The sequence below is a fragment of the Triturus cristatus genome, chromosome 8 (genome assembly GCF_964204655.1).
Source record: "Triturus cristatus chromosome 8, aTriCri1.1, whole genome shotgun sequence".
Lineage (NCBI taxonomy): Eukaryota > Metazoa > Chordata > Amphibia > Caudata > Salamandridae > Triturus > Triturus cristatus.
In genome coordinates this window covers 866,480,417-866,504,100 of record NC_140591.1, presented here as the reverse complement: position 1 = coordinate 866,504,100, position 23,684 = coordinate 866,480,417, and the positions used below count along the sequence as shown (strand labels likewise).

Below are 23,684 nucleotides of genomic sequence, written 5' to 3'. Positions count from 1 at the left end.
TCTGCCACCCCAGTTCAGACATGGCCATATGCAAATCAGTCTGACCCTGTGCCTCATGGGAACAGTCCAGCCCGAACTGCCAAGCCATGTCTTCCCTGGACCGGAAACAAGGTTCCTAGGACCGGTTTCTGGCATTTCAGTCGTCTTCAGCCAGGCTTGCTTGAATCCAGTGGCAAAGTGAGCAAGGGACTCACGTCTGAGCATACCCTGCCAACTTATGGCGAATAAGTTTAGTCATTTAGGAGGTGATATTTTGGTAAAACAAGCTGCTTTACATCCCTTCAAGATTAAGCCTGAAGGTTGCTCTCTACAGCTACCACTAGGATGGCTTTCTAAAGGTTATCTTTGACCTCATACATCATAAGGGTCGCGTGGACTGGTACTTTAATTAGTGGACAGCATATACCAGCCACCTTCTCACACTGGGGATGTCGCACGAATGCACAGATCTACAAACCTTAATGCCAGATTCCCACCAATGGTAAATAGGAGCGACCCAGATTCAGGAGCAAGTAGTAATGTCTGTGCTAGAGAAATAAGGATCATATTATGGAAACAAACTCAAGTCTGCTATGAGGTGAAATCATTTACTATTCATATACAAATCAAGAGCAGGAGCACCTCCACTTTAACGGAAAAATGAAGCCAGCATCATGTGCCCCAATTAACACACTATAACCACAAGTATCACATTGTGCTAGGAAGAACATTAAATTGAACTGTTTAAGATCTTAAAATGTTTGTGAAATACTATATGCTGGGTGACATATCAATTTGTGATACATGCACATTTCTTAATAATACAACCTTGGGCTACTTACTAAATTATTTTCTGGTCACAGATGCTAGATAGATAGGTCTCTAAGTTTACTATTTATAAACCTTTTAAACGCTTTTACAAAATCACAATATATCCTTTTGTTTAACAACAGAATGTAATGGTCTGATAAAGTGATCTACTGCCACAAACATGTGTTTTTGAATGTTTTAATGTGCTTTTGGCTGTTCAGCCTGGTTGAGTTTTAGCAACATGCACAAATTCGGTGCACAATAGGGACAACAGATCCATAAAGTCTGCTCGCTTTCCTTCCTGTTATAGTAAAGGAGATAGCTTAAATGCTGGAAAGAAAGGCGGGCAGCATGCCAGTCCACCAGGTCGGCAGAGGAGTGCGGAGATCTCTGTAGCCAAATGAGACGATTGCACTTTCATCGATGTCTAATGCGAACAGGCCACCAGGTTGATGTGGAACACCCAAACTCTTTTTTGCTCTGAAGCAACAAACCTCCCAAACTTTGGGGTTTGTTGCTGAAAACAGAAAAAGGGCCCTGGACTGGTGCACTTCGAGATTTCTCCCCACGCGTCAAGGACATTTTCATAGTGTTCTTCCCAACTCTGCCAGGTCTTGCCACGGCACTTCCACAAAAAGAAGCTGTGGACAGCAGCCTTGCCATAAACTCGATGGGGATGCCATCACTGTGACCTGGCGAGGGTTTCCACTGGTAAAGCACTAGCTTCAGGCAGTTGATACCGTGACGGTTTCCACCTCTACATGAGGCCGGAGAAACACAGGAGTGAGCACCTCCAATTTAAGGCAGCGCTCATGTCCCAAAAAACACTATTAGTTCCGCACCCGAATTACAGGGATTTCGACATAATATTTCTTTGCTGTATTTTACACTCCTTTTTAAATCACTTTAGCTTTTTGATTTAGCCCGACTAGCTTCAATGTGTATTGAATCTTTTTAATTTTATCAGACAGATCATCGCAAACACGATGTGCCGTGTATATAATGTGTTGGATCCTGTTGCGACGTGGTTAAAGTAATCAGGAGTATGGTGTAAGGATCATGATGAAAAAGCACCGAAAGCACACTGACAAATTAGCCTTTTAGATTACAGTTCACTTCATGTTACACATATTTACAATTGTAGGCCCGGAAAGATGTAGGGATTTGCACAGAATGACACGATTTTGGATCAAGTGCCTAAGCCATGATTTAAAGCCTGCTCCATGATTCCGAGTTTAGAAACCCATCTAGGAGGCCACATTTACATTTTGTTTCCGCGGAATGGTCCTGCTCAAAACTATCAGCATTTTCATGCATTCTAGCCACTCCCACACATGGGCAAACATCTATTATGGGAAAATGTTCTGAATTCATGTACAGGATCACAGCTGGCAAGCTCACGTACTTTAAGTACAATTAACAGAAGAGGAAAAGTAGGTTAAGATCACACTAGGTAACAACTGCAAAGTCTGCAATGGCTCCTAAGCTTCACACATTATACAAATACGACATTTCCTCTTCTATTGATCTACAGTTATAGGTGTATTAGGAAATGTTGTTTGGGGACCTATACAATAAGCAAATAATTTGGGCACCAGGATTCTGTAAATGACCATGAAAAAAATTAAACTATATAGATTATGGTGGTCTGTACTCACAAACTTCATTCTTTAAGCCATGTGAGAAACACATTTTCTACACAAAAGCATATGTTTATTCAATGCTTAATTACTTTATAGCTGATTAAGAAGCAGAATATTTTGCGTGACTAACAACAGGCATTGGTAAAGCCGCCTGGCTTTAGCAGATGTGCAATGTTTTATTTGTAATGTACGTTTTCTAAACATATGGAAATATGTAAAGAAAAAGACAAACATATAAAAAAAATAGAAATGGCCCAGAAGCCCTGGCACACCAGCCCTGTCCCCGAGTGCACTCCTTTAAGACAGCTGTGTGCATGTGATAAGGAAAAATGCCATCGCTCAATGCAAGACAGCCAGTGAATTAAGTGAGCTGACTCATTGACAAACGCTTGAGCACAGCAATGGACTGAGCAGTGGACCTTTTATGTATGTAAATAGAGAACATTTTATAGAAAACATGAGGCTGACAAAAAACTTAGAGCTGTCTCGACAGACCTAAAAATGGGCAAGCTTAAACAGTTTATAACATTCATTTTGCAAGCAAAATTTGAGGTGGATCAATCATTTCAAAACTATTAATTTTATACTCACAAAGTGTCTGGGTTTTCATCTGTTAAGTTGTTTTCAGTCCTTGTTAAACATCTAAAGAAAAAGCTGCTGAAAATATGTGACCGCTCCACCAGATGCTGAGGAATTTTCTCCAACAAGAGGTATCTAACGCAAAATAGGAAGGATGTTACCTTTTGGCAATGGTGCTCATTACAACGTGAGGTACACATAATGTGGTCTAGTTACAGAACATACTTCAATCTAAATAGCAACGTTTGAATTCTCCTTTAAGAACAAAGAATGGTATAAACGACAAACAGACAACCATCCTATCGTAAGTTCATGGTGACAACCCAAGATTATTTGGGCATTTAATTGCTCTCATATTTATACTTTTTTTAACCTAGGGGGGCCTCATTTAAAGCATTTTGGCATTGGGCAGTGCAGCAAGACATCTTGCTGCACTGCCCTACCCCAAAGAGAAAGTGCAGAAATGCACGTATTTAAGCAAAATGGTGCATTCCTGTCCCTTCTGCCTGCACTGGCGTCGTTTTGGTAGCCTAGCGCCAAAGTAGGCATTCTTGCACCATGGTGCAAGAGTGCCTCCGTTGCAGGCAGGATTGTTTTTGTGCAGGATGGTTACCTTCCTACACAAAAACAATCCTACAAGGTGTTTTCCTCTATGTCTGCTGCAGAATGCAGCACACTTGGAAAGAGCAGAGAGAAATAAACATATTTCTCCTCGTTAGGCCTCACCTCATGAGACGTATGGATTTGACGCTTCCCCAGGTGTGAGAAAGAGCCATCTTTCTTGCATGGTATGCCCCCACTTTTTTGCTGAATTGCTGATGTACTTTGCCAATCAGGTACCCAGGGCCTGTGTTCCTTCCCCAAAACTGCATGAAGCCTAAACCCAATTGGCATCTCTGGCTACATGTCAGCCCCTGGCAAATGGTACCCAGGGCCCTGTGACCAGAGAAGGCCCCTAAGGGCTGCAGCACTTATTGTGCCACCCTTAAGAGGCCCTGTACCCTGACACACACACACTGCCTTTGCAGGCTGAGTGTCTTGGTGCAGAACAAAACAGAGTCGACATGGCACACATCCCTGTGTGCCATGCCCACAAACCCACTGCCCTGGCATACCTCAGTCACCCCTCTAGCTGGGTGCACCATGCCAGTGGTGAGGGTACAGGTGCATGTGCCCTGTGCCCCTACAGTACCCGGTGCCCTTCCTGGGCACTGTAAGTGCAGTGCTGCCATTAAGAGTATATGGTGCTGGGAGATCGTCAACACGAACTCCACAGCACCATGATCGGTCCACTGAAGACTGAGAAGTTTGGTATCAAACTTCTCAGCACATTAAACCCACACTGATGCCAGTGTGGGATTTAATGTAAGATGCACGACAGAGGGAAGGTTAGAGTTGCCCCCTGAACCTAACCTACAATCCACGTCCTGTCTGAGAGGCTGCCTAGGCTGCCACCCAGCAGGCATGTTGCTGGACCACTGGGAAGAGAGCCATACGCTCACTTGGGCCTGCAACAATACACTTCCTGGGCGAGGTGCTAGGTCTCCTCCCCCAGGATGGGCAGGGGAAGCATCAAAGGCTGCCCTTGTGAGCCTCCCCAGACAACTTGCTGTACTCAGCAAACGGTCCCCACCGGTTCTAGTCCCCACTCTGGCGGGAAGACTGACGGGAAACTCCAAGTGAAGAAAGGGGGTGTGCCAGCCTCTGCCAACCCCACCCCACAGGTGGGGGAGGCGAGGTGAAGCACATCTCCGGGCTCTTGCCATCTTGAAGATGGGAAGCCCTACCCAATCAGGACTAGGCTACTGCTCCCCTCCCACAGGAGTGTGGCAGGATAGGGGGTGTACCCACCACAGAGACGGGACCCATTGGTCCCTGCCCCTTACCTACCTGTAACACCCCTAAATTTAGTATTTAGGGGCACCCTGAACCTTCCTTCCTCAGATCCCGAATCCGAAACAAGCAAGAAGAACAAGAAGAACGAAGACCTGCCATGCAGCTGCTAACAAGAGGAAGACACCAACTGACTTGGCCCCAGCCCTACAGGCCTGTCGACCCTCGAACCTGCTCCTGCTAAAACCCGGCGTCTGCAGTGGTCAGCAACCTCAAAAACCCCAGAGGACCTGACTGCCTTGTGACTCTAAAAGACTGGGACTCCCACGAGTAGTGGTTCTGCTCAAAGCAAGTAACAGGCCCCTGGTGCCAACCAGGAACCACGACTCCTGCACACTCTGCACCCGCCAAGCCTGGCCTGTGCCAGAGTGGACAAAGAGATCCCAGTGCTGGATCTTGGTGCCCAGCACTGACCCTGAAAACTAATTACAACAGTACTTACCGATAACTTGATTTTAGAAACTTACAAATATTCCTTAAAAATCGCCTGTGTAACTAAAACTATTTCTTTCAACTGTTTACAGGAAATGCACCAGGGTTAAATCCAGGATCCAACCCCGAGTAAGAAAGTCATACGCAAAGTATTTGAAATTGCATTTACTTATAAAGTCCCATTGAGCTCAATGTTATAATTGTGTTTGAATTGTGTTGCCTATTGCAACAACTGTAACTATTGCATTCAAAAGTCTAGTACCTATTGAAAGCATTTAACTAAAGCATCTCATTCTGAGAAAGTATATTTTTATACCCTTTGCTGGTTCTAAAATAAAACAACTATATATTTTTATATACAAATAATTGGCCTAGAGTTCAGTTCTTGAGTGTGTGAGACCATTTGCTGACTGAGTGTGTACAACAAATGCTTTACACTGTCCTCTGATACTGCCTTACTGCTCGACCAAGCTACCACTATAGAGAGTAAGGTTATATCAAACTTTATCCTCTGCCAAACCTCTGGGGACTGTGGACTCTGTGCACACTGAACCTTACTTTGGTACAGTATATACAGAGCCACTTTCTTACACCAGGTTTACATCAGTTTGTCAAATTCCATTGATTTTGTGTGCGAAAAACCCAATGCAACGCCCATGGAACGCCTCCCGGGCGCAGAGTAATGTGCCGCCGCGATTTACACTGTGTTGCCTTACTCATGATTTTTAAGGCCACTCAAAGCCACACAGGGTTGCTTTGTGCGGCTTCATAAATCTTTAGGAGATTCCTGCATCATGCATGCACCACTTTATGTGGTGCAAACGTGACACAGGGTTCTCATAAATAAGCCTCTGGGTGAACATGGTAATCGTTGGACACAAATACACTTACAGAAGAAACAGGTTTGCCAAATGGGAAATTGTTTACAAAAGTCATTAGAAATCTAGTACCATAAGCTACAGTATGTAGCACACACATTAATGATACTATAATGTACATTTGAAGGGGGCAATTTTAGTTGGTGTGCACAGACAATTAATTTTCTTCTGGGTATTAGAAGCAAGTGTATTTTTTGTTTAGTTGCAATATCCATTTCCCATTATTTTTGGTTACCCTCTATTTTTAGGTCTCGCGCCTGCGTTGCAGTGCGCAACCCTGCTCGCGCAACGAGAGACCTCTTGAGGGGGGTTTGAAAAAGGACCTAGGAATCGCACACGCTCGTGCGTGTGCTTTTCCTTTTGGCTCACACTATTGGCCTTTGCGTGCGTCTTTTTATAAAAGACAGCACGCAGAACTGCACACTCACCCGTTCTCCCTGAGTCAGCATGGATCACCGGGCTGCGATGTCGCTCGGCGTGACGATTGCCCCTTCACGATTGGCCGGCAGTCGGGGAGCTCCCGAGACTTTTTCAAGATACTTACATATCCTTTGATCATCAAGTAGTGCTTAGCACACACCCCCTTAGTCATTGTGTGAATGTTGTCTTGGTACAAGGTTTGGACGATTGCCTATTGCAAATTCGCCCTTTTGGAATTACTTGTTTTTTTTTTTAACTGTTTATATTGCCATCTAACATGCGTGGAAGCTTAATTTTTAACCACTTAGGGCTAGGGGTATCAATAATGAAACCATACTCATTGCTCACGAAGTCTACATGTTTATGTGCTCTTCCTCTTTTGCTCACATTCTTCTCACACTATGGCCTCCGTTAAATTAGGCACATGGAACGTGCGGGGCATACACACTCCATCACAACGCTATCAAATATACTCCTACCTCAAGCGACACCATACACAGATAGCAATTTACAAGGAACCCATTTGTCCAAAACTGAGCTGTCTCACCTGCATCGTCGATGGCGGGGTCAACTATACGCCACAGGATACTCAGCGTTTGCCCGAGGGGCGTTAATATGGGTCAGACCGGGGGTCCCTTTTAAAGTCACGGATGTCAAAAAAGATACTGAGGGCAGGTAGGTGGTGGTGCACAGCGCATTAGACGGCAGACAAGTAGTGCTTGCCTCACAGTGTGCCCCTAAAACGGAACAAGGGGAGTTCCTTGATCATATCTCACAAGTTTTAGCGCCTTGGCATGACGTCCATATGCTGCTAGGCGGTGACTACAACAGTGTATTAGATGCAGGGCTGGACTGGTCAGTCCCCCCTCCCAGGTAAGAGCACAGTGCATGCCATGAGGGCGTTAACCGACTGGGCATCACAGTGGAACCTGATTGATGCATGGAGACACTCACACCAGACTGACAGAGTATACTCCTATTACTCAGGGGCTCACCAGCTGCATGTTCGCCTTGACCGTTTTATGACGTCTGCCGCCCTATTGCCTTATGTTGTCTCGGCGCATTACTTGGGCCAAACCCACTGAGATCATAACCCCCACACCCTAGACCTGCAGTGGGCAAACGCCCGTCCCCCAATGCCCACTTGGCAGCTGCAGCCGGATGTCTTATTAGATGCGCCTTTCCGTGGCTCCTTGGCCACCGCCATTGATCAATATTTTGATGACAATGCAGGCACGGCATCCGCCACCCAAATAGAGTGGGATGCTTTCAAGGTGGTGATGCGTGGCCACTGCCTACACACACAAGCGGGCATGCTCAAGCAGCTGGAGAAGGACTTGCTCAGAATAGAACAGCGCTTAGCTATACTTGAACAGGGGGAGGACATGGACGCCACGGACACCCTGTCCGACGTGCGGGAGGAACACTCCCGGCTTCTGGATAGGTTGCGCTGTTTAAACCATGTGGCGCACTCTGCGAGGACTCACCATCAGGGTGATAAGGCAGGCAGGCTACTTTTGTAGCTGATCCAACAGGATCTCCTGACTCCGCCGATCACATCTGTGCGTACTCCACAGGATAATGTGGTGTACACCCAGGCAGCTATTCATGATGAGTTCCCTTCACACTACGCTCAGTTATATCTGTCCCAAGTGCAGTCTACACCCACCGAGCTTCAGTCCATCCTGGCAGGAGTCGAGTTGCTGCAGCCCACCCCCGAACAGCAGTAAGAGCTCAATGCTCCCCTCCTGCAGGAGGAAATACGTGACAGCATCTTTTCGCTATCTAATGGCAAATCACCGGGCCTCGACGGTTTGCCCGCGGAATTTTATAAGGCAAATTCAGACGTCTTGCTTCCGCAGCTATTGACTCTGTACACGACCGCCATAGAGGACTCCTCACTCACGACTCACAGCTAATAGTAGTCACCAGCGCAACCATCCATGCCGTCCTGGTGATAGGTTGCGATCTGAGCGTACTAAGTCAGTGACAGAAGAAAACTACTCAGCTGGCTTCGTTCACTTGACCTGGGACTGGTGCGGACCTAAGATGGCCGGTGGTCGAAACACTAAGGCCTCCATGAAGGCCAAACTGGACAAGTACGCCTGGAGTAAAGGGACAGGCTCTAAAGACAGGGAATCAGATGACCCGCCTGAGAAACAACAGGAAGTTGCTGGTGCTCAGGAGCTGACCCTTCAAGATATGTCGGCCATCACGATGGTGATAACGTCGCTGGAGTTCAGGATTGACTCTGTGTCCTCAGAGATCTCCCTAATAAGGGTGGATATGCGTTCCATGATCACGAGACTCAAAGATGTTGAATAGACTGCAGGGTCCCTAGTCACGGACACAGCCGCCCTTCAACACAGAGTGGACGAGCTCCAGGCCCGTGGTGAAAGGATGGAAGCCCAGCTCGACTAATACGAAGGGCGCTCAAGAGGCAACAATGTTCGAAATACTGGGGGTTCCAGAACGCGCGGAGGGGCAGGCAACGGATTTGTTTGTGGAGGAGCTGGTCACGACCCACCTAAAGCCTACCAGATTGTCTTCAGAGTACAGAGACAAAGATGTCATACATCAAACTGCCCATACAACACCCCCAATTGAATTGGACAACAGTAAGGTGACCACCTTTCCAGACTTTACGATCCGGGTGCAATGTCAGAGACGCAGCTTCCTCAAAATAAAAAAGAGCACTGCGGGAGAAGTACGCAATGCTCTTCTCAGCCAAGTTAAGAGTGGAGGCAGAGGGGAATGCTTGGTTCTTTACTACTCCTGAAGAGGCGTGGGTCTGGCTGGATGGTTAGCGAGTGGCAGGGAAGAAGAGCCACCAAGCTCAACAGGACAGACAAGGAAGACTGAGATGAACAGGGTGCAAGATCCCCGCCGGGCGGAACCACATTGACTGAGGGTGGCGAATGAGAACTGGTCTGTAGGCATCATTTAACTGCAATAGTTTCATAGACATTCTCTCCCTGAGCCCGGTTCGAACTTGACCATCCAGATAAGACCGGTGGGGGACAAGGCATGAAGCACGAAGCCTCATTGAAGGGGCAAGACTGATTAAAGTTATTTAAGCAGGGTGTTGTTGCTAACATCGTAATATTGACTCAGCAATTCTGTGAAGTAACTGTTGAACGGGGGTGGGGTTGGCACACGCACCACAAGTTAGAGGGGTGGGCGATAGGCACTCTGCAAGTTTGGGGTGGCGGGAGGTTCCGATACCGCCCTGCAGGGAAGCTGGGGGGGGCAGTTCACTATAACAAGGGGGGTGGAACTCCAGTCACCGAGACTCTCCAAATCACTCAATGGACACGTTACTGCGCCACATGGGAACGTCTCTAGTGACAGGAAGGGGGGAAGGCAAGTTTTTCGTAGTTAAAGAATAGTTCGGATATGATTGACACCAATTGGAAAACTGGGGAGGGGACACGGGGCGAAGCGGACAAGGTCACACCGACAGACGGCAAGATTGGGAGGCTGACTGCTGTTGTGAAAAATGCGGGGGCTTCCCCTTGAGTAAGTGAATTAACACTTTGAGCAGATATAGTGGTTGCATTTACACAAAGACTTAAGTTGCGGTCACGGAACGTGAATGTGCTAGGGGACAAGATAAAATGGCACTCCCCAGATGTGATTTTGCTGCAAGAAACACACTTACTAGGAAATACATGCCACGCTCTGTCGAGATGGGGGTTTAACCTCGTGGCACACACTGCATTTGGTTCAGGATCACGGGGAGTGGGTATAATGACTCGTAAAACCCTACAGATGACGGCCTACCGCACATGGACAGATAATCTGGGCATATTTGTGGCAACCTCCGGGATGTGGGAGGGCAGTATGATGAACCTGGTTTCCACCTATGTACCACCGGGACTTCAGGCCCCGACATTTAGGGATCTCGGTGCCCTCCTTCTTGTCTTGCCAGAGGGTAGGTTAGTATTCGGGGCGACTTTAACTCAATTGTCTCGGACTCCTTAGACCTGTGGCCCCCTAGAGATCTACCACCTGCTCGGACACAAATCCATAACTTTTGGGGGGCAATGGGCCTAGTGGATGCATGGAGGACGCTCCACCCAGTGGAGCAGCAATATACATTCTACTCGGGTGCTCATCGCAGCATGTCTAGAATAGACTACATTGTCACACCGGCGGATCAGATGGTAAATATCAAACAGGTAAAAACACCTTGCCCGGGGTATATCGGATCATTCGCCCATTTGGTGCAAGTTGGAGGTGGGGGAACCTAAAATAGGTAGGACGATCCCTATCAACCAGTGGCATCTCAAGAGCCCCCAGAAAAAAGAGCGAATAATACGTGACATAACTCTATTTTCGGGAGAACGGAGGTTTGGTGGACTCTGCCTTGACACTTTGGGAGGCGTACAAGGTGGTCATCGGGAGGTCAGCTATAGCTCAGATCGCAGGGTCTAAAAAAGAGAAACAGGCAGCATTAGTGTGTTTAGAAACAGATATCCTACAGTTCGAGGAATGCCTCCGGGAAGACAACACAGATGAGGCAACGCATGCCTTTAAAAACAAAGGAGTACATTGCCTTGGCCACAGACGCTGCAAAGGCACAACATAGGGCAACACTTAGCAGAATCTATGATGCAGGGGACAAAGCCGGGAAGCTTCTAGCTTGGCTAAACCAGAGGGAGCAGACAAGTAGAGTCGTAGCGGAACTGGTGGTGGAATCGGGTGAAAGACTCACCAAACCACAGGCTATTGCAGATGCATTTGGTCACTACTATTGCAATATCTATGCATCCCAGACGCCACACATAGAGGAAGAGGCCTACTCCTTTTTGAGGGACATCTCGCTACCAATACTTAATGAAGATGAATGGTCGGATTTGGAACTTGAAGTAACAGGGTCAGAGGTAGAAAAGGCCATACATGACTTGAACATAGGCAAAGAAACAAGTCCAAAAACATTGCCCATCGAGCTGTATAAACTTGCCCGAGTAAAATTGCACCTCATTTAGTTATTATGTTCCAGGAAAGTAAGAAGGTAGGCTCGCTCCCCATTGATCAAAGGCTTGCAATGATAGTGGTCGTTCACAAGGCGTGGAAACCCAAGGACATGTGCGCATCGTATAGGCCAATATCGCTGCTTAATGCACAAGCGAAGATATTGGTCATAATACTCGCTGCTGCGCGTAATCACTAATTTGGTACACCAGGACCAATCGGGCTTTATGCCAGCCAGAAATAAGTCTCCTAATTTGCGGAGGCTCCACGGAGTGTTAGACCGAGCCAATACGATAGAAGAAGGCGCCGTGGTGGTGTCCTTGGACGTGGCCATGGCGTTCGACACGATCGAGGGGCCTTATATGTTTTCAGTGTTGAGTAAACTTGGATTTGGCCCGGAGTTTGTAGGGTGGGTTCGCCTTCTGTACGCGGAACCTCTCACCAAAATAGTTATCAACAATAGGAAATCTCGTACTTTTACACTTAGCAGAGGCACTAGGCAGGGCTGACCCCTTTCCCCATTGCTTTTTGTCTTAACGCTTGAGCCATTAGCGATGTGGATCCGCAAAGATACAGTCATCAGAGGGACTCAGGTGGGCAGAGGACTGGAAGGACCGCATTTCATTGTATGCCGATGATATCCTCTTATACTTGGCTTCACCATTGGCCTCCCTGAATAGGATATTACACATTTTCATAGTGTTTGGCAGATTCGCCGGATACGGGATTAACTGGTCTAAATCAGTCATCTATGTACTCAGTTGGGGGATGCCGGCACTGCCAAGGGGCTTTACTATAAAAGAAGCGGCAACAGATTTCAAATATTTAGGGATCAGAGTCTCCAAAGACCAGGCTCTCTTTTACGAACACGACCTGCTGCCCCCACTGAAATGGCTTAGGAGTGATGTCCAGCACTGGAAGTCGCTCCCACTGTCCCTACTGGGCTGGGCTGCCCTTTTTAAAATGATGTCCCTCCCTAGGTTTCTGTATGTCTTGCAGAACTCGCCACATTTGGAAGGATCAGATTACTTCAAAGCCATTGATGGTGCCTTGAGGGAACTCTTGTGGGAGGGGAAGCTGCCTAGGATTGCCACTCATAAGTAAACATTAGGGTGGTATGACGGAGGAATAGCCCTGCCGGACATTAAAAAATATTATTGGGCGACACAACTCGCCACAATAAATCAGTGTATATATAGGCCACAGGAGGATCCCCGATTTCTCATGGATACATGGCTTCTCCCAGCGGGAGGTTTTGCAGGGGCACTATACACCAACCCAGCTAAGCTAAGGCTGTCAGGACCCATGGGGCATGCGGTTCAAGTGTGGTGGACAGCCACGAGGAGTCTGGGTTAGGAGGGCAATATTACACTGGCCACTCCACTCTGGGACACAGAGCTACTTGGTAACTCGAGACATACCCTTGGATTCAAGCGTTGGGACTTGATAGGTTTCTCCAAGGTGGGTGACCTATGCAAAGGGGGCAGAGTGATTCCCTTCACCCAATTACAACTAGAGAATGATTTGGCTAATACACAGTACTACAGGTACCTGCAGATCCGACACGCTCTACTTGTGGTGATACTAAAGAGAGAGACACCACCAGACTCCTCCCCGCTGGAAGATAGGGTCTTAGACAGGAGTCTCCCAGAAAAAACGATATCACTAATATATAAAAAATGTATTAATAATATGGTAGACCCCCTACTTCGAGCAAAATGGGAATACAACGTTGCTGGGTTGGGTGACGAGGACTGGCTCGAGGCCCTAGCCTCTACTAGAGAAACTGTAATCTCCGCTAGGCTCAGGCTTGTACAGTTAAAGATACTCCACAGAACCTACCCAGCACGATCAACGCTGGTAAAGATGGGGTTCAGTAATGAAACCGACTGCCTTAGGAGGTGTGGGCAAGAGGGCACTTTTATACATATACTCTGGGAATGCGCAGTTTTCCAGAGATATTGGTCCACAGTAACGCAACATATGGAACGAGTAATGGGGTATAAAATTGACTGCAACATCAAATTAAGTCTCCTGAATATCTGGAGCCAGACGGATCTGAGTACGAAAGATAATATGGGTGATACTCGGAATGATGATAGCTAAAAGGAACACTGCAAGAAAATGAAGGGCGCAGGAACCACCGACATTGAACGAGTGGGGGAAAGACATGGATTGGTGCATGGTGTCAGACAGGACGGTATATGAATCCAGGGGGTGTCCCACCAAATGGACACATATCTGGGGGAAATGGAATGACTATGGGGGAGGACTCTGCGATCCCCTGCAGCCCAGACCAGACACTGAGCCAGATAACCTTCCATAAGAAAGTTTAATGCAAATGTGTATGTAAATATATGTGACTTTGGAATTGTCGTTCGTCTTCTGCCAAGTGTGTAACTCCACATGTACCTGATTGTATGATGTCTATCATGTTTAATTTTGTCCTTAATGCACAAGTTACTACTTGTGTAACAATATATCTGTAAGAGACATTAGTTAGTGATAGATTCCTAACCTTAGAATATCCCCAGGCGTCAGACTGGATCCAGAAACTTTTCGCTAGCAGTACCCCTGTGCGTTAGTAGGTGGCGTTGTGCGGCTCCGCGTCCGTCGCTGGCGTCGTATGCGCCGAGATGATGTCACGTAGACTACTTAGGTGCCACCCATGAAGAAGGACGGATCCTTAAAACCACCTTGTCCGGATGAACAGAAAGGAAGGGAGTTTTAGAAGAAGGAGCCTGGAGCTCACTCACTCTTCTGGCAGAGGTGATAGCTACCAGGAAAGCCATCTTGAGAGCGAGAAGTCGTAAAGGACAGATATGAAGGGGCTCAAAGGGAGCGCACATCAAATAGGTTAAGACAAGATTTAAGTCCCATTGAGGCATTACGATAGGCACGGGAGGTAACATGTGTGTAATGCCTTTCAGGAAACGGTTAACAACCGGGAACTTAAAGAGCGAAGGCTGATCTGGAAGCCGTAGAAAGGCGGAGATGGCCGAAAGATAACCTTTGATAGTGCCCAGAGCAGAACCCTGCTGGGCCAAGGATAGTAGGAACAGAAGGACCTCAGAAAGCGGGGCAGAAATGGGATCCACAGACTTTGCTGTGCACCATGCCACAAACTTGTTCCACCGGCAGTCGTGTACCGTCTTAGTGGAGGGACGCCTGGCTGCCAGAATAACATCACAGACTTCGGGAGGAAGATCGAAAGCTGTCAACTGTCGCCGCTCAATCCGTCCTCTGCTGCTCCGACAGAAGATCCTCCCGAAGAGGCAATCGGATCGGGGGATCGATCGCCATGCTGAGTAGCTCGGGATACAAGTATCTTCGCGCTCAATGCGGAGCCACAAGGATTACTTGGGCACGGTCGCACCGAATCTTCTCCAACTCCACTTGCGACGAAAAGTGGCGCTGAGCGAGTGCTGCCTTGGAAATTCCAACGCGCAGAACTGATGACATTGCGCATTCTCTTCGGTGGCGAATAGATCTAACCAAGGCTCTCCCCACTGCTGAAAGAGACCTCTCCCCACCTCAAAGTGAAGACGCCATTCGTGATCCATCATGCACCGACGGCTGAGTTTGTCCGCCCTGGCGTTCAGATAACCTGCCAGGTGTTGAACCACCAAGGTAATGCCTTGATGTTCCAGCCACGTCCAGAGGCGCAGAGCCTCCTGACATAGGGTCCACGACCCCACCCCGCCCTGTTTGTTGCAATACCACATGACGGTGGTTTTGTCCGTGAATACCTGCACCACACTTCCCCGGAAAACGGGAAGGAATGCCTACAGTGCAAGTCGGATCGCCCGAAGCTCCAAAAGGTTGATATGGAGCCGGGACACCGCCGGAGACCAGAGGCCTCTGATCTCCGCCTCTCCCAAGTGGCTTCCCCACCCCAGGAGGGACGCATCTGTCACAACTGTATGCTCCGGTTGGGGAAGGGAGAGGGATCTGCCATTGACCCAATCGTGATTCGTGAGCCACCACTGCAATTGTCGTGCAGTGCCCTCCGAGATCTGGACATGATCGGACAGGTTGCCCTGATGCTGCGCCCACTGGAACATCAGGTCCCACTGCAGAGCCCGCATATGCCATCTGGCATGTTGCACAAGCAGGATGCAGGAGGCCATTAGGTCCAGGAGCCGGGGGGGTCATCCTGACTGAAACCCGGGATAGAGGCTGAAAGATCGGAATCATAGCCTGAATATCCCAGACTTGCTGCTCGGGAGGATAAACCCGAAACCGTGTCGAATCCAGAACCGCTCCGATGAAGGGGAGATTCTGAGAGGGACTCAGGTGTGACTTCAGCACGTTGATGGAGAACCCCAGCAAATGCAGGAGGTCCGCTGAAGTCTTAAGGTGTGAGACTACTGCCTGGGGCGAGCCCGCCTTCAACAACCACTTGTCGAGGTAGGGGAAGACTGACACCCCTGACCTGCGCAGATGAGCTGCGACCACCGCCATCACTTTTGTAAACACCTGAGGGGCACTGGTAAGGCCGAAGGGGAGCATGGCAAACTAAAAATGCTCCGGCCTACCGTGAACCACAGGTAACGCCGGTGGGCCGGCAGGACGGGGATGTGAAAATATGCGTCCTGCAAGTCCAACGCTACCATCCAGTCTCCAGGGTCTAGGGCAGCCAGAACCTGAGCTAAGGTGAGCATCTTGAACTTCTCCTTCCGGAGGAAGGCGTTGACGCTCCTGAGGTCCAAGATAGGGCGTAGGCCCCTTTGCCCTTCTTGGGAACCAGAAAGTAGTGAGAATAACAACCCCGACCTACTTCTGGGCCAGGAACGCGCTCGATGGCCCCCTTGGCCAAGAGGGCCGTAACTTCCTCCTGCAGAAGTTGCAAGTGATCCCCCGACATGCGGTGGCATGGCTCGAGGGGTCGCCTCGAAGGGGAGGGACGAATCGCCACCGTCGTCGCAATCGCCCTAACTAGCGAGTCCGTGGTGTGAAGCCCACATCAAATCGAGCACCGTGCTGCATCCTGCCCCTCAGCAAGAGCCTGGGCGAGCCGTGTCCTGGCCTCCTCCGGACACTGGGGCAGCACGTCCGCCACCGTATCCCACAAGGTGTGGGTGTAACGGTCCAAAAGGCACGCGGTGTTGATAGACCGCAACCCCAAACTGAGGGAGGAAAACAGCTTCTTCCCAAACTGTTCCAACATTTTGGATTCCCGATCCGGAGGAGCGGACGGGAAGGCGGTCTGGGATGTAGAGGCCTGGATAACCAGGCTCTCAGGGGTGGGGTGCACCGACAGAAAGCTGGGGTCGCCCGGTGAAGGGCGGTGGCGCCGGGCCACGTTCCGGTCCACAGGAGTGACTGTGGAGGGCTTGGACCAGGTGCCCATCAGAACGTCAGTCAGCGCTTCATTGAACTGCAGGAGAGGTTCCGAGGAGCTTACTGGCGGTTGAAGCACTTCCATGAGGAGGTTAGTCCTCACGGCCACTGAAGGGAGCTCCAGATGAAGGGCTTCGGCAGCCCTGCGCAGCACCACAGAATAGGTAGCACCCTCCTCCGTAGCCATGGAGGGAGGAGAGATGAAGCCAGTGTCAGGGGAGGTGTCGAGACCACAGGCATCCCCCAGCTCTTCTGCCCAGTCCTGACTTAACTGGCACTGCTGTGCCAGAGGGTCCTCACACCCCTCCCAGTCGTCCCCGTCATCCGACTCCTGGTAGACAGGCTGAAAGGTCGGAGCCGGGCGGTAGATGAATTGCTCATCCATCGCCGGACCCGGAATGAAACTGGGGACGACGTCGTCCGAAGACGGCGCCGAGGGCGGCACCGTAGGGGTTAGCGCCGGCGGAGGGGTCGTAAGGTCAACCGGCGTCGACCGGGATCCAGGTCTGGTCATCGTGGCCTTAGTCAACGACGGCGCCGGAGCCGCAGGCTTGCTAAGCCTCCCAGTCGGACCTGCGGGGCCCGAAGGCGCGCCGGCAGGCCTCGACAGCGGAGCGAGACTCCTCATGGCCAAAAGGAAGTCTCGGATCTCGCCTGGAGTCGCATTAGGACCAGGGACTGGAGGGTATGGGGCCGGATGCGACTCCTGCGGTTCCGTCGGAGCCGCGTGGGTGGTGCCACCTAAACCCTCAGCCAAGTCACGCGACGGGCGTCAAAAGATCGGTGTCGCCTCTTAGACTTCTTCTTACTGTGCCTCGACTTACCGGAATGCAAGGACTTCGATCCCGACGAGCGGTGATGGCTGCGGCTCCGCATCCGGTCTCTCGACCTCCTCCTCGTCCGGGACCTTGAGCGGCGCGGAGCCTACTGCGGGATCTCGAGGAGCTTGCGGGACCGCTCCCGCCTAGCCTTCGAGGTCAAGGCCCGGCAGTCGAGGCACTACTCTGCATCATGGTCAGCCCCAAGGCAGTAGAGACACCGACGGTGGTGATCCGTGACCGACATCAGGCGGTGACAGGCGTCACACGGCTTGAAACCGGGCATCCCTACCGGCACCAGGAGTCGAGGTCGACTCGAAAGAGGAACCAAAAAAGTTCAAAAAGTTTAGTCAAAAACTGACTAAAGGGTATGCTCTTCCCGGATCTGCGCTTAATGGTGCGGAAAAAAGGAGAACGGACGTCAGCGCACGAGGGCGGCGTGTAAGTACTTCGACGACATCATCCCGGCGATCACGACGCTGACGACGGACGCGGAGCCGCAGACGACGCCGAGCAAGGGTATTGCTGACGAAAAATCTTTCTTGGATCCAGCCAGACGCCTGGGGATATTCTAAGGTAAGGAATCTAACTAACGTGTTTCTTTCAGATAGGGGGTCTACAGCTTTCGCTGTGCACCATGCCACAAATCTGTTCCAGGAGGGACGCCTGGCTGCCAGAATGACATCACAGACTTCGGAAGGAAGATCGAAAGGTGTCAACTGTCGCCGCTCAATCTCCATGCATGGAGGTGGAGACTGGACAGGCTCGGGTGGAGGACCGTCCCCTGCTGCTGCGACAGAAGATTCTCCCGAAAAGGCAGACGGATTGGGGGATCGATGCTCATACTGAGTAGCTCGGGATACCATACTCTTCGAGCCCAGTCCGGAGCCACAAGAATGACTTGGGCCTGGTCGTGCCTGATCTTCTTCAGCACTCTGGGCAGAAGTGGTATAGGCGGAAAGGCGTACAACAAACCGCAACTCCACTCGCGACGAAAAGCCGCCTTGGAAATTCCAATGCGCAGAACTGATGACATTGTGTGTTCTCTTCGGTGGCGAATAGATCTAACCAAGGCTCTCCCCACTGCTGAAAGAGACCTTGCGCCACGTCCGAGTGCAGACGCCATTCGTGATCCATCATGCACCCGCGGCTGAGTTCGTCCACCCTGGCGTTCAGAGAACCTGCCAGGTGTTGAACCACCAAGGTAATGCCGTGATAGTCCAGCCATGTCCAGAGGCGCAGAGCCTCCTGACATAGGGTCCACGACCCCCTTGTTTTTTTTGGGGACCAGAAAGTAGTGGGAATAACAACCACGTCCTACTTCTGGCCCAGGAACGCGCTCAATGGCCCCCTTGGCCAGGAGGACCGAGACTTCCCTTTTTTTTTTCAAAAACAATTTTTATTGCATACTTTCAGTTACAATTACCTTTCATTAATTACCCTCATGCTGATGGACATATCCGACTTCCGGAAATCAATGTGTTATATGATCTAATTCACTGTCATCCAGATATTCTGCACCCATCAGCACTCCTATATGCATATTCACCCTCCCCACCCCCCCCCCCCCCATGTCAGTGTGCCATAATACAAGGTATAAGGATGATTCTCTCTTTTTAAGTTGCTGTGTTGTTGGTTGTGGGCTACTCCCCACTTCAATAGTCAGGCACAGTTCTGTAAGTAAAAGTGGTGTACTCGTTCCATCGCTTGTGTTCTACCTGGTACGTCTCTATGACTGCGCTTCCGCAGGCTGCTCTACTGTATCATCGTCCCCTACTTCATCCGTTACCCACCCTTGGAGCTCAACCACTAGTGCCTCCCATGCACGTGCCATGTCCAGCGCCTTTTCATCGTTCCCCCGCAGTGCTAACTGTAGCCTGAACGTGCCCTCACTACATGCCCTATTGGTGAAAGTCGCTCTCCATCTCGCAAAGCTGGGACCAACTCTCGATTTCCAGTGCAGGGTGATTTCTCTTTTGGCCACAACTAGCCCTAAATCGCAAAACTTGCTCGTAATTTTTGTACGCGGAGTGTGGGGAAACCATAGCAGCAAACAAACTCCCAGTTCCACCTCCAGGTCCCGCCCTGTCACCTGGTTTAAGCAATCAATGACCTCGTCCCAGTAGCGACTTAGTGACCCACAGGACCAGAACATGTGTTTGAAGTCAGCCCCCTCCTTCCCACACCGAGGGCACTGAGGTGTAGGGCCCCTGAAATACTGAAATAATTTAGCTGGCGTCAAGTATGCCCTATGGAAGGTGAAGCACTGCACCAATTGAAACCGGGCATTACGTGTGCTCTTCCAGGCCCGTCTCTGTAGCGTGGGCCACATCAGTGCAGGGATAGGTTTCCCAATATCCATTTCCCATTTGTCCTTTAGAGCGTTCAAAGGGGCTAGGTGTTCTGTCGTCAGTCTCCGGTATAGGCACGTAATGGCCTTAATTGTGCCCGCTGCCATGACCACATATTGACATCCTGCAGCCGTCTGCGGTTCCCATAGTCCCGCGTTCCAGTGCTTCTGGAGACCTGCCACCAGGGCTGCGTGGAGTAGATAGTCTCTCCTCGGGATCCCAAAGGAGTCCCGTAGCCCCTGGAATGGCTGAAGCACTCCATTTAGGTACAGGTCCCCCACCATCTGTACCCCAAGGTCTTCCCAGTTAGCCAATCCCGACCAATCCCCTCCATGCGGGAGGGCCGTGCACATGCCTAATGGGATCTCTGGGGCGTAAGGGTGAGCAATGCCGGCCTTCCGTAGGCTTCGGTTCCAATACAGCCGGAGCGTTCGCTCTTCAAGAGTTAATTGTGACAAATCGAGTCGTTGCTGTAAGACAATAAAGGAAAGCACATGGCGCGGGATCAGCCTGCCCTGTGGGCCTTTCGGGCCTCTAAACTCCCTAGCCACCGCCAACGTGAGCCATTGTAACTGGGCAGCCAGATAATACCACTCGAAGTCGGGTACTGCCAGCCCACCCTCAGCTCTGGGCCGTCGTAGGGTGGCCAGCGCCACCCGCCTCCTGCCAGTTCCCCAGATAAAGCCCGTAACCATGGCCGTGAGCTTGCTGAATAGCGACGCCGGTACCCAAATAGGGAGCGTACGGAAAAAATAAAACAGGCGTGGGAGGCGCCACCATCTTCAGTAACGCCACCCTCCCCGCCACCGAGAGCGGAAGGGTGCTCCAGAATCCGATACTGCCAACCAGGCCCCTGATTGCCCTACCCACGTTCCCTTCCAACAGGCCTTGCTGGGTGTGATAAATATGTACTCCCAGATACGGCAGAAAACTGTCCTCACAGCGTAATGTTCCCAGGGAGGGGGGAGTCCGCCCATGCTGTGTTATGGGGTATACACAAGTCTTGCCCCAGTTAACTTTCAGGCCCGACAATTGACCAAAGTCCTTCAGTAGAGCCTTGGCGCCCCGGAGGGCCCCATCCACGTCAGCCAGGAATAGCAGTAAATCATCCGCGTAAAGGGAAATATAATGGATTTCCCCCCTTAATAGTAGTCCGGCATAGGCGCGTCCCATTCCTGCATGAGACGCCAGGGGCTCGACAGCCAAGGCAAACAGCAAGGGGGATAACGAGCAGCCCTGTCTTGTTCCCCGTCGCACTGGATAGGGAGCTGATATTGTGGTCCCCGTCCGCACCCTAGCCACAGAGTTGGTGTATAGCAATCTTGTCCAGCGCACGAACCCATCCCCCAGACCGAACTCCTGCAGGACCCTAAACAAGTAAGGCCACTCCACACTATCAAAGGCTTTTTCCATATCTACAGATAGTGTCAAGGCGGCAGGGTATTCAGTGCAGTCCACCTCCATAACCCGCAACAGGCGCCGGATACACGTCGACGTGTTACGTCGAGGGATGAACCCAGCCTGATCGGGGTGTATCAGAGTGGTCATATGATCCAACAGCCGCGTGGCTAAGATTTTGCTCAAGATCTTATAGTCCTCTGTTAGCATGGAGAGTGGGCGGTAGGCCGTCCTGGCACCCGGGTCCCCTCCTTTTTTCAGGAGAGGTATAACCAGCGCCTCGCGCGTGGAAGTGGGAAATTGTCCTTCCTCCCAGGCCTCCCTGTAGACGGATTGTAATTGCGGGGCAAGCAATTCCACATAGGCCGCGTAGAATTCCACGGGAAGCCCGTCCGTCCCCGGAGTTTTCCTACGAGCCATATGTTTGATCGCTGTTCGGATCTCACCTAGCGATATGTCGCCTCCCAACTCCTCCTTGTGGGTTGGATCCAGTCTCGGTAGTCGGGCCGTTGCCAGGAACTCCTCCAATTCCCCGGGAGCGTCCCGCATGGTGTTAGAGTACAGGGCGGTGTAATATGTCAGGAACTGATCATTGATCTCTCTCTCAGAGTACACCACTGTTCCCTCCCCGGTGGTCACAGAGAGTATGGGGGAGCCGCGCGCGGTGGGGCTCGCCAGCCAGGCCAGGAGTGATCCAACTTTATCCCTTTCCGCGTGTGCTCTGGTGAGGTACGCCTTGTAGTCAAAACAGCGGAGCCGTTCCACTTGCACTGTCATTCGCTCGCGCGCAGCAACCACCTCATCGTGGGATTTCTCCCCCGTGTGATGGACCCTTTCCATTGTGCGCAGCGTGGTGTCCGCCTTCTCTATGTCTCCCAATATTGTTTACCGGACGTGGAGGAAATACATATCCCTCTGATGACCGCCTTGAACGAGTCCCATTCCCATGCTCTCCGCGACGCTGTCCCCGTGTTCTCTACAAAATAATTAGTTGTTCCATCGCGGACCTCCGCTTGGAAGACAGAGTCCTCCAGCATCCGTGGGTGTAAGCGCCAGGTGGGTATCGCTTGACGCTGCCTACTCCATTGTGCTATAACCAAACAGGGGTTGTGGTCCGATATGGTTTTCGCCAGATATACGCTATGGCGAATCAGAGCCTGCACGTCTGAAGAGCACAATATGCTAGGAGGACCGAGACTTCCTGACGGAGAAGGGCCAAATGATCCCCAGACATGCGGTGGTGCCGAGGAGGCATGGCTGGAGGGGAGGACAGAAAGGGGACCGAGTAACCTTGGCAGATTATCTGCAGCACCCACGTGTCCGACGTGATCTCGCGCCAGTGGTGGAGGTGGAGGTGAACCCTGCCAGCCACTGGCGTGGGGTGCCCCCTGAAGCTCGGATTAGGAAGGTTTCGAGGCGGAAGCAGCGGGGGTGGAAGTGAACTGACCCACACGCAGGTTACCAGACCTGGACCTGCGGATCCCACGTCCGCGGCCTCGCTGAGGCTGGTTCGGCACAGGCTTGCTCGAAAAGCGCGCCTGGGTACCCCTGCCCTGGCCACGAAAGGAACTAAACCCCGTTGTGGCAGGGTTTTCGAGGAAAGACCCAAAGACTTGGCCGTGGCACAAGAGTCTTTAAAACGCTCCAGGGCATTGTCAGCCTTATCATCAAAGAGGCGGGAGCCATCGAAGGGCATGTCCATGAGAGAGCTCTGGACATCGAGTGAGAACCCAGTGGAACGCATCCAGGCGTGGCGCCGTATCGCCACCGTCATGGAAATCGCCCTGCCCAACGAATCAGCGGTGTCCAAACCACACCTGATGGCAAACTTCGCCGCATCCTTGCCCTCCGCAATTGCTTGGGAAAGGACAGCCTGGACCTCCTCAGAGCACTGAGGCAGAACCTCCGCCACCGAATCCCACACTACGTGGGAGTAACGGCCCAATAAGCAGGCGGTATTAACCGACCTCAACCCCAAACTGGCTGAGGAGAACAACCTCTTGCCATATTGGTCCAGCCTCTTAGAGTCCTTAACCGGCGGAGCCGAGGGAAAGGCACTCTGCGATGTCGAGGCCTGAATGACCAGGCTCCCAGGCGTGGGGTGAGTGGTCAAGAAGGAGGGATCACCAGGCACCGGGCGATGACGCCTAGCGACGTTCTTAT

The 23,684-nt window shown here is 50.9% G+C and overlaps 1 protein-coding gene across 2 annotated transcripts in view; it reads right to left on the bottom strand.

Annotated features, from left to right (window-relative positions):
• Nucleotides 1-23,684, bottom strand: part of SENP7 (SUMO specific peptidase 7) — a 991,910-nt gene that overhangs the window by 380,070 nt on the left and 588,156 nt on the right. For both annotated transcript variants that reach the window (XM_085622390.1, XM_085622391.1), the window contains exon 15: nt 3,024-3,146. In XM_085622390.1, coding sequence (XP_085478516.1) covers nt 3,024-3,146 — 123 coding nt within the window. The remainder of the gene's footprint in view (nt 1-3,023; nt 3,147-23,684) is intronic.